This window comes from Saccostrea cucullata, unplaced genomic scaffold (assembly GCF_032062105.1).
Source record: "Saccostrea cucullata isolate Sc308-1 unplaced genomic scaffold, CSIRO_AGI_Scuc_v1 ctg12544, whole genome shotgun sequence".
NCBI classification, from domain to species: Eukaryota; Metazoa; Mollusca; class Bivalvia; order Ostreida; family Ostreidae; genus Saccostrea; species Saccostrea cuccullata.
In genome coordinates, this window is record NW_026938774.1 from 50001 (window position 1) to 61808 (window position 11808).

An 11808-nucleotide genomic window follows, 5' to 3' on the forward strand; every position below is an offset into this window, starting at 1 on the left:
TAACTGTCCCCTAAAAACATAAGCAAGAAAATCATTTCCTGAAAAATAGAGATAGCTAATTATCTCATGTGTATTGATTACCATGAGACAGTCATGTACATTTATAATCCCCTATGAAACCCATCCCTCATTCCCTCTTGTCATGATATATCTATCAAAGAATCATGTCACACTGAACAAAAAATTTTTGAATATAAACACTTGATAAAATATTTTAAAAAATACAAGCCCTGCACCTCTTTTCTGGTTCCTTTCGCAGACACTCAGCTATCATTTTACGGAATATTTTGGAGTAACCCTTGTACTGTTCTTTGTCTTCTGCGCTGGTGTCCAGATTCGGGGGTTCGTTTTGTAGGGTCAACATCAGGACTTTCATTGGTGGATATTTATGGTACGGAGCAGTACCAGTGGCCAGTTCAATGGCCGTTATTCCCAAACTCCAGATGTCGGCCTTAAAGTCATATCCTGTCACCTAATTTCAAGAAAATGGAATTAATAATTACAAAATTCTAAAATCCTTTGTTTTTGACCGTATGAAAAAATAAAAAAAATAAATGGACTGCTTTTCATTGACAAAGATGAATTGATTTGTTTTTTTAATCATACTTGAATTATTCTTCACTTCTTATTTAAGGCTGATAATATCAACTTGTTTATTTCTGATTTAAGTAATATTTAGATATTCTCAAAATTATATTCAATATTTTAAATATTCATTCTGACCTGTTCCATTATCTCAACTTTTGAATATTCATACTGACCTGTTCCATGACCTCTGGTGCCATCCAACATGGGGTTCCCACAAAGGTGTGTCGGACACTGTCCCTGGTGATATCTTTACCAGTGGCCAGCCATGCACTAACACCAAAATCTATCCAGGTAAAAAAAATGTTGATTAATTTGAGAATTAAAGAACTGAACAAGATTTGTTTGTGAAACAATGATGCCCCCATATGGCAGTTTTTTGCAAGGATTTAGATTCCTCAAATGCAGGTTTAAATCCAAGGTCAAGGCCAAAAGTTCAAAACTGTTGGTATCCAAAGAAAAGTCTTTTCACAATGAACACATCTGTGAAATATGAAAGCACTAGTACTAACGGTTGAAACGTTATGGTCAGGGTTCATTTTTTTTAAAGTGGGTCAACTCTAAGGTCAAGGTCAAAAGGTCAACATTGTTGATATCCAAAAGAAGGTCTTGTCACAAGATATAGGTACTATCTTTAATGTGGTCAATATTCAAAACTACCACCAAAGCGCTAATGGTCAAAAGGTAGCCAAAAGAGATACATCAATCTACATAATATTAAACTCATAATTTCAATCCATGCCATTCAACACAATAAATTTTGGATTAAACAAAAAATGATATTGAACAACATTATAATTGCACCATTAGGCATTATATAAAATGAAGGATCAGTCATATCATTTGACTTCTCCTTGTTTGGAATGGAATAGTTTCCATGCATATCACACAAAGGAAGATAACTTTAAATATAAAATACTTTTCATTCATACGTGTAATTTCCCTTGCAAACTATATTACTAAAGTTAATTCCCAGGTGCAGCTCCTATCAATACCCCTTGTTGTAGACTTCCTGTAATACCTGCTATATACACAGCCCCATCGTCTCCCAGGAGAACATTCCCCGCCTTGATGTCTCGATGTATCTGTCCATTATTGTGGAAGTATTCCAGACCCTTTAACACCTCTTTTAGGACCGTAGCAATAGACGCCTCGTCCATTACCCCATTCTTACAGATCCCCGCTTTCATTCTGCTTTTAATGATATCAAGCATTGAACCTGAAAATAAACATCATAAAAATTCACCTCATCAATCCACTTTTAAAGACAAATTTATAATCAATGCAAATATATTTCCAATGTTCTAAAATAACATGCAGAGTTATCTAGTTTGAATTTTTTTTTTCAGAGGATAATGCATTACCTGATATCATTTTAACTTGTCTAAGATGCTAAATCTCATCATGCTCATGCATGTGCTAGCAGCTACTGACACCCATGTGGCTAGCAATGAGCTGTCGAGGATATCCATTGATGTTACCAGCAATTTCACCAGTACTGGCCCTGCCCCCATCTCAAAAAGGGGAGTGAGAGCCTTGAATTTCTCCTGTACTGTATGTATTGTCTTATTATTTACCATTCACTGGATCTTACCTCCTCCACATAACTTCATAACCACCCAGAGCTCCTCCTTAACCACAAATGATGTGTAATAGCCCACCACGTTCTCATGTTTACATTGACTCATCGCCTGAATCTCTTTCTGAAATCAAACAGCAAATACATCATGTTGACAGGCTATGCCAAAGTTTTTTTTGGGATCACAAAGAAAATTCAGAAACTGTGTACTCAAGAAACAGCCAGGAATAAATCAAATTTTGATGAAGTGATGAAATACTAGCAAGTAACTGAATTTGAGTGTTTCTAACTTTGTAGAAAAATTGAAAGTTTCCACATAGAAAAATACTGTAAACCAACTTTTATTTGCGTGCTAGAAGAAATTTTCGCAAAGTTCGCGACAGCCTCGACATTGCGAATAGTTCTTGCCGCGAACCGGTAGTTAAAGTCTCTCAGTCTATTTTACAACAGATCGAAGAAGGCTTGATCGCGAAAATTAGTCGTCGCTAACCAGTTTACCTTTGGTAAATTGCGAAATAAAGTCGTTGCGAATAAAAGTTGGTTTACAGTATAATGATCATCAGACTCCTTATTTGCACATTAAGAACAACTTACCAAGAGCTCTTCTACGGTGGTGTTGCATTTTTCCAGGTTTATTCTTTTAATGGCAACTTTCTCATTTCTCGGTTTACATACAGCAGCCTGTACAACAGCTGTAGCTCCCGCACCTACCAATGAAAATTACAAAGCATTTATGACAATGAATTTATTTTTATCAACATTCCAGTTTCATTTCACTATATCATGCTATACACTGCCATATTTAAGAATACTTTCATTAAGTGTAAACCCTCAGTTGTTTTTTGCTATTTGGTTTAGAGGGAGTGCTAATGGTAATATTTCCACTTTTCCAGGATTCAGCAGTTTTCCAAAACTAAATTAGTAACAAATACCATATAAGCAGAATTTACAGTGAGGATTTATTTCTGTTGTATAATTAATGTCTGTATAATTTTAAAATTTTTAAGACTTTAAAAATGGCAAAATAATTGCTGTTTTTTCATTCAAAATTGTAATTTAAGGTTACTTAATTGTTCGATCAGTGAGAGGTTATTGTCTCAATGTTTTAAGAAAGTGGGTAAGTGTCACCGTGTTTGTTTATCTAGGCTAATTGACTGGGACATCCCTGACTGCTGAGTGATAAAGAGGAGCGAACTATGAACGACCTAGTTCTTAAGAGTTATAATAAATAGCTCCATTAAAGACAAACGCTTTTATCAGAACAATTAGTAGCTCTCACAACACTCGTGTCAATACAGACAAGAAATTGTGCCATTAATTTCACTTGAGGCACTTTTAATTTACGTGTTCATTTCTAAGAGGTCTAATTTTATTATTTTTCAAAAGAAAACATGTAAATGTATTGTGTTAAAATCCAATAAGCAGACAGTCTAAATACTTCTAAACCACAATGATAAAATATCCAAATTTCATCGATTATATCTTCGCAAGAAATGAGTTACAATCAATTACAGGACAAAAATGACTCACTGTAATTGATTATTTAGTGATTACACAAAGTTCCCTATAGTAATCGATTACATTTTACAGTTGTATTTTTTTGTGCCCATGATGCCTGTTACAAGTTTAGACAATATGAAAGTGTAAGACAATTATGTCGTAACAGAGTTTAACCCACATGGTTAGAAAACTTAAATTATACAAACTTACACAGATATATTTCTAAAATATTTATGAAAAAGCAAATGATACAGCATTGATAAAGCTTCTTTGTTTTATCCGTCTCTAAATGAGTCTTACCCAATTTCTTAATAAGCTGTTCCCCATATGGTCAATTAATATGACTACTTCATGAATATTTAACACGATGAAAATGAATTCTGGCATGCTGATTCTCCTTTTCAGGCATAAAACATGCTAAACATTCATTCACAACCATACTAACTGACAATCATTGTTAATATTCAGAATTTTTTCTTTAAATACCTTCAAATATATATTTTCCCTTTCATCAAATAAAAAACATTAAAAGAAATATTTGAAAGAAATATTTTAGCACATTCTGACCTACTTACCTGCAAAACATCAATCACATTACACATGACCGATATACGCACGCTACTACAAACGTAATATTCCGACTTTCCTTCGCTCTCAGATTCAAGCAGTATCAAAAACCGTGGGAAACAATCAAGCCTTTAAAAAATGAGTTAGAATCATTACCTATGACGTCTTTCAGCTCGTAAGCATCTCGGTTGTTTGGCCAGGAAGACTTTTCCGCCTCGGCCATCGTCTACACACACCAGACTGTGACCAGCCTCAGCCAGAAAGACGACCTTGACCGAAAAACGATTTTAAAGGATAACGATCCCGATTATATTTCAAGAACATTTGATCGATTTTGAACGGGTACAAGTCAAAACGGCACCTGGTGAAAATGGCACTTAGGAAATATGCAAAACGGCACTTGAGAGTAGTCAAAACGGCACTTTAGAAAAGTCAAAACGGCACTTTTTTAATTTTGAGAATTTGATATTGTTTATACAGAAAATGGATCTTTATATTACATATATAGTAAGAAATGTGCATATTATTATTGATAAAAAAGTTAAAAAGTATTTTAGGGAAAAAATTAAACAGATTCATTTGAAAATTATTGTACTTTTGTACAGTGGTTAGATTTTTAAAATGTATTTCTATTTTAAATTATATATCTATTATTTTCTACAAAAGAGATCAAATCCCAATTATATTATTATATATGATCCTTTGAAATTTAAAAATTTATAGTGTTGCAAATATGTATACTGCTCTGTTTTGGGGGTTGCCAGTCAGTGAGTCACAGTTGACTAATTAGAAGCCAGTTAGAGTATGTTTACTTAGAATACACTTGTAGGAATAGGAAACAAAAGACCATTTCACACCTCCCCTTCAATAATCTGTTGATCGTCAATTTGCAGTCATATACAGCTACTATTGTGTATTTCTCGACAAAATGTCAAATGGATTGTACACAAGTTAGAAAAACTTAGATAATCCTCTCCCAAATGTATATAAAATATGATTAGGCATACAAATTTAACAATATAATAAACATGTACATAGAAGAACAAAACATTTGTTTTTTTTATAATGAAAATGATACAATGTTGATATTGTTAAAATAATTTCTACAGAATTAGATAGAAATGTGAGATAAAGTGACTCTTACTGTAAATATATACATTTTTCAAAAATCATTTACACCATTTCTTTTTTCATATTATCAACACTACACTACAAATATAATCATTCTTAATCCCACATATTGTTGTGTTATAGCTTATAAATACTACCTTTAAAAATAGACTGAAAGTAAAGCAAAATTGAAGCCACAAAAGAATTCTAAAGTCAATAAATTAAATTTTGAATTAAAAAAGAACTTATGTCAAATACAATGTATTTATCATAACACAATTATATATTTTTTCCTCTAAGTGCCGTTTTAACCAAGTGCCGTTTTCACTAAGTGCCGTTTTAACCAAGTGCCGTTTTGCATATTCCAGGTGCCGTTTTCACCAGGTGCCATTTTCACTAGGTACCGTTCTAACCATAATTCTTTTGAACCACATCATCAATATTTTCTAGTATTTGATATGCAGGGTTATAATATTAAAATAAAAGAAATCCTAATCAATATAAATAAAAAAAATCTTATTTGAGTGAGTTTCTTATATTCTTAAAAAAAAAAAATAAATAAATAAATTTGATCGGGTTCGCTTAAATTTATTTTTGCACTAAAAAATATCGAACCCGGATACTAAGACTGATCTTCAAGATGTCTACAACCGATTCTGATTTATCAGAACTCCCCCCATACACAGCCCTGTTATGGGGACAGTTCCTGGCAAACCCCCACCTGATGTATAATTTGTTTTCAAGGGGACCAAATGGAACATCTTTTGCCTCAGACCATGTAATAAATATGACTGGGGTCTGGACTAATTCAAAGATGAGGTAAAAATTATTTTTTGTATTTCAATAAAAAGCTTATATAAAATTAAATTTAATTAAATTATGTTTTATAATTATAGATTAGACTTCAGGTTTGAATATTCATCATGTTCACTAAAATATGCACTTCATGCTTGGTTGAATATGAAATAAATTACCAACTGGTTTTTCCAATTGCTGCATTATAAGTACATGCCATATCATATATGAATTTTACCTATGCACTTTGTACACCATTGTACACTTTCCATCTATTTTGGGCGAACTTGATTTGCAATTATACTTACAGTACTTTTACACTATGTACACCTTTCTTAATCAAGTGTAGGGGTTTAGACTTTTGGTGTACACTGGGTTTACACTTTCTTACACCAATTTAGGGCATGTGTTGAAAGATGTACACAGAGTCCAATATTGCGTAGAACAACTGAAAATTATTTAAAGAACTGAAATTATGTAATTTTAAGGATATTAAATCACATTCAAGTTAATTGTCTGTTGTGTGTAAGTGATGACATTGAAATTATTTTTTAACTATAGTTTTTAACTATAGTAACTAATATGACTAAGTATATTTATTAATTTAATTGTATTATTTTTTTTTTTAAGTGAGTTTAAGGTGGACAGTCTAGAGGAACTACAAAGAGTGAGAAATGATCTTCTGACTATGCCCATTTTATTCCACATCAAAGTGGAACATCAGAAAACGGAAAATTATGCCGTCATTAAAATCCGAAAGAAGTGGAAAGGTATCAATACACCATCCTTGTCTTAATTGTTGAAAGAAATTTACTTATTTTCTCCGTATAGAGGTATTACATGTGTACCTTTTTAGTGTGTTATTATATCGTATATTGGCCGGTTCACAGTTTAATGTGCATAATATTTTACTAAGAGTACTAATGACCATGCAGAGGATATGTGTAATTTTTTTTAATCATGCAAGGTCTTTTTGGCAAAATGAAGGTCACATCATTTTCAAAATTTGAATGGAAGCTTTATGAAATAAAAAATACTATGAAGAGGATATATTATCTTATGGCCTTATTCTTAGTATATATAGTTAGTATAAATTTTGTCAAAATTTCAAAGACTTCACTTGTCAGTGTCATAGATGCATGTTTTAAAGATAATTCTTACATTTACTTATTTTAGATGAGTTTGCAGTGCTCGTTAACACACGACATCCCACCATCCGAGAAATTCTGTCCCACAAACTTAACGAGGCCACACAACACATGCAGGAGGGAAAGAACTTCTGTCTAAAGGTAAACTAAAACCCAGGGTTCAGTTATTTAAGAGGGCTGGGTGGTTGTGACCATTTTTAGACTACAGTAAATTGATCTCCTTTAGATCACCCTTAGAAGAAGAGCTCCATATGAAGATATACAAAATGATCAAATTTTAAAACTTAAATTTTTCTTTCCCGAATGATGATTTACAGCTAAAGATATCATATCTAAAAAATTAAGTTATATTTGATGGTTTATTTGTTGACCCCCAGCCATTTTAACAGGTTTGATTTCCAATACATTGTTGAGCAAAAGACTTTGATTTAATTCAGTTTATTCACCAAAACATCACTTTGAGAACCACTGAAGTCACATAATTCTAAATTGTATACTAAGCTAAGTTTGAATTAAAACACGTTTTTAAAAAAGTCATTTATTAAGTGGTATTTCAAATTTTCTGTTACGCCATCTTTAAAAAAATGTTTGGTTTCCTTCTCCTGACCGACTGACTACAGTGGGATAGTGGATACATTCTATTTTCTGTTTTGTTTTGAAGCTTGATTTTGGCCCCTCCGTGAAGCAGTGGTACAGTGGGGTGGTGGATAATGAGAATATTCTGTCATTGTTTTGTAGCTTGATTTTGGCCCCTCCGTGAAGCAGTGGTACAGTGGGGTAGTGGATAATGAAGTGTCCTTCTGTGACTCCCGCAGCAACAGTGACTCAGGACATATGGAAATATTTGTCCACAACTACACCACCCCCATCGAGTGCTGTGTCAATCCTGTCTGCATCTTCTGTTGTTTTCCTTTCTGGCTGTTGTTTGGTGGACCTTGCTACTGTGTAAGTTTACTATAGAAGTTAATGTAAACCAACTTTTATTTGTGTATGAGAAATATCCATGAGTCTTGAGAGCTACATTAACTCGCAAATATTAATTGCTGTGAACCACGTAATGTTTTGCTTTAAGTAGAGAAACTTCCCCAGTCATGAAATTAATTGTCGTAGATTGATTTCAAATTGATGAATCATGAATAAAAGATGATGCAAATAATTGTTGGTTGTACTCACCACTTGTGGTACATAAAAATTCATTTTTAGCTCAACTGAGATACAGTTATAAAGCTCAAGTTAGCTTTTCTAATCACCCATAGTCTGGCATCCAGCCATCTGGTCATCTATCAGTATATAAACTTATTTTTATATTTTCAACTTCTCAAGAACCCCATGGCCAATTTTGACCAAAGTTGGCACAAAGCATCCCTATGTGAAGGGATTCTAAATTCATTAAATATGATTAGAATATTAAGTTGATTGTAAGCATCATTAATTAATTATTCACTATAGTGTTATTTAAATGTTAAGCATTTTCTGAGCAAAAGGCCTCTTTTTTATTTTTACAGATTCACAGAAACATCAAATGTACTGATGAGAGTCATAGTTTTAGTGACCTTCCCGTGGTTCTACTTACCGGGGTCAGCGTTAGAGTAAGAGTTGAGCCCGCCCAACAATTCTATAGCTACCCCTCCGGACCGGGTCACTACCCCCCAGGCCCGCCAGCCATGCCACAGGGACCACCTGCCTACACACCACCCCAGGGGTATCCAGCACCACACCAACAGGCACCACCAGCAGGGGTACAGCAGAATTACCCCCCAGGAGCCCCACAGAATCACCCCGTGGGGGCCCCACCACCTTATCCAGGCCACAACTAAGGAACTCTGTCGAAGTGAAATATTCAAATAAGTGGTTGTAAGTCACACAAAGAGAAGGGTATTGACTCTATTGTGGTGATTTTTTTTTGTAATGACAATTCAAAAACTCAGTTGTTCTTAATAAAAGATCTGCATTTCTTTCAAGTGATAAAAACCAAGTCTTCAAATGTGTACATTTCTTAGAAAAAATGTTTAACTTTATTTCATTTAATATTTTTCTCCATTTTAAGAGGTGTTTTTTTCTTTAAAAAAAAACAACATAGAGCATGTTCATTGTTCTAACCAGCTTACAAGCTGTTTATGTTTGCTTTAAATCATAATAAAACATGGATTATTAGTCAGAACCGGTGTGATTTTCAAGTATATTTTTGATAAAAATCATCACAATTTCAACTGCGTTTGACTTTTATGTCAAAATAAAAATGAGGGGCCAAACCTGGTCTTTACTACACCTTGTTCTTTGCATTGATGTAAATAGTGCTATTGTTTATATTTCTGTATTTGAATTTTACTTTTTGTGTGTATTCCATAATTCTTATAGATTGTGTACAGAAACCAATACTAACTAGTACAGAAATTATTTTCAGAAAACTTTTAATCTGTTTATCTGCACGCACATTCAAGGACATGAATTTTTTCTCCACATTTATTAAGTAGAAAGAAACTCAGCAATGTAGTATATGACACATTCAATGTTATTTACAGATTCAGTGATGTAGTAATCAAGGTACATGTAATAGAATTTATTTAGCTGAAATATCAATTAAGCTATAAACCCAGGAGTGGTATCATAAGCAGAGCTATCCCCTGCCCCATTTTTTTCCAGACACAGTGTAATTATCATTGAAAGATACCACATTTTTGTAATATAGATATAAGTAAGTATAGTATAGTAATTTTAGTATACTGAAATTTGACAATTTAAATGTTTTATTTAGAATTATTTTGGAGGGGAGGGTGTTGGAAGATGTACGTAAACCATCCCCATCTCATTTGTCGAGTTGGTACATGTAGGTTGTCAATTTTTTTTTTCCTGGTCTCCACACTTTAAAAATGATACTATTTGTATAAAATCTACTATTGAATGATCCTATTAAATTTTCACCTAAATTCTCCCAAAGTAGTGATTTTTTTTAAATTCTGCTTTACTACTTTGAGTATCAATGTGCCATATTTTTAACAGCATTTTTGTCACATTTACAAAATAATTTTATGATTGCTTTCAATCATACAATTTATTGATTTGTTGTAAATTTAATTAAGGCCATTGTTATATATATGTATAATTATAAGTTATAACTTACTTGTATAGTGTAATTATATGATGTGCTATACACCTTAAATTTTTATATAATTTTTGTTTTTTTTAACCATGCGTTCTTTTAAAAAGGGAAATTGTATGTATTATATGTAAATTTATTATTCTTTAGCAGTTTTCTACAAAACTTGTTTCAAAATAGGACATAATTTTTTTCAAAAGCAAATGAAAAAAGGGTTAAATCTGATATGTGACTATATTCATGATGTCATATGTCCTGTGTCAATTCATTTTTTTGTGACCTGTAACAAATTTATTTATTTAATATTTTAATTTTTTTTTTTGGGGGGGGGGGGGTTGCTTCTCTCATTGACAAGCTCCAATCAAATTGAAATATGTAGATAACATTAAAAAAAAAGAATCAATTGAAGTTTAACATTTGATGTCTATGATGCATTGATTATAACCAAAATGATTTATGTTATTGAGAGAGATATGACTAATGGACCAAGATTTGTAATTTTCAAGGAAGGCAGTCAACCCTATGAGGTAATGAAATGAAATTTGCCAGGGGTCCCATGGTAGTGAGTTGACACAGGACTCCCGATATTGTTGAATGATCCGTAAGCACATAAAAACACACCTAAAATTGAAAAAAAAAACTTTAATATTTAGCAACATTTAATAAGATGATTCATTATTTACATGCAAGACAGTAGCTCTTAATTAAGGTGCCTTACATATTGTAACACAAACTTGTACTTTATAAGAGAAATCACTTTGCAGGGATGCACTATAATTAGCTTGGTTGTTCCATGATCTGCTATATTTATGTACATTCAAAATAACGGTTGTATATGCATGTAACTGCATAAATGCTCTGGTAGGAAAATAAAATATTTAAACTGTTTGTCTATAAGTTTCTAATATTTGAGGTCAATTAAACCATCAAAATTCATGCAATTTTCAAAAAAAAACTATGTTTCCTGGACATCAAGCATTCAGACTATTAGCATATAATGAGCATTGAGCCCTCTTCCCAGATTAGATTGTAAAACTCAGTAGACCTAGGCCTTGATCAGGGGCTCTGGTGCTAGGGTAGGGCTCTGAAGTCTACACAGGAAATCCATTGCGTAATTTTTGGAAAACCTCCTGTGCTCCTGGGTATTTAGCAGAAGACTCAGTGCATGCGAGAATGAGCAAGGGTTCTACTACTAATACTTTCTACTACTAATACTTTGAAAATGCATTGGTCCTTAAAAATTTTCTTCTTCTGTTCTTCTGTCCCCTCGTATATCATGTATATTAAGCAGACAAACTAAATGTAAGGCTAAAAAAATGAGCAAGAGTGTCTTTACTTAAATTGTGAAAATTTTGTATATTTTTTAAAAAATCCTTTTCTCTGCTCTTGAGTACTTAGTAATTTGGTAGACAACTGTATCATTGGTT

General features: G+C 32.8%; 2 protein-coding genes across 2 annotated transcripts in view; one reads left to right on the forward strand and one right to left on the reverse strand.

The window, feature by feature from the left end:
• The window catches only part of LOC134251229 (STE20/SPS1-related proline-alanine-rich protein kinase-like), a 5297-nt gene extending 765 nt beyond the window's left edge, over nt 1-4532 (reverse strand). Inside the window, exons 1-6 of the mRNA XM_062733615.1 lie at nt 4388-4532; nt 2759-2871; nt 2180-2288; nt 1607-1804; nt 762-871; nt 237-472 (exon numbers count right to left, since the gene is read on the reverse strand). Of these exons, the coding sequence (XP_062589599.1) occupies nt 237-472; nt 762-871; nt 1607-1804; nt 2180-2288; nt 2759-2871; nt 4388-4454 (833 nt within the window). The 5' untranslated portion in view covers nt 4455-4532. The remainder of the gene's footprint in view (nt 1-236; nt 473-761; nt 872-1606; nt 1805-2179; nt 2289-2758; nt 2872-4387) is intronic.
• A 1448-nt stretch (nt 4533-5980) lies between these two features.
• LOC134251224 (uncharacterized) lies at nt 5981-11269 on the forward strand. The gene is made up of 5 exons (XM_062733610.1): nt 5981-6160; nt 6767-6906; nt 7313-7425; nt 8023-8229; nt 8790-11269. Exons 1-5 carry the CDS (start codon nt 5982-5984, stop codon nt 9099-9101), a joined length of 951 nt encoding a protein of 316 aa, XP_062589594.1. The 5' UTR covers nt 5981; the 3' UTR covers nt 9102-11269.
• Nucleotides 11270-11808: the final 539 nt, after the last annotated feature.

Coding starts and splice junctions, on each gene's coding strand:
- LOC134251224 (XM_062733610.1), top strand. CDS start 5,982: ATGTCTACAACCGATTCTGATTTATCAGAACTCCCCCCATACACAGCC. Junction 6,161..6,766: donor TGGACTAATTCAAAGATGAG/GTAAAAATTATT, acceptor TTTTTTTTTAAG/TGAGTTTAAGGTGGACAGTC. Junction 7,426..8,022: donor GAAAGAACTTCTGTCTAAAG/GTAAACTAAAAC, acceptor ATTGTTTTGTAG/CTTGATTTTGGCCCCTCCGT.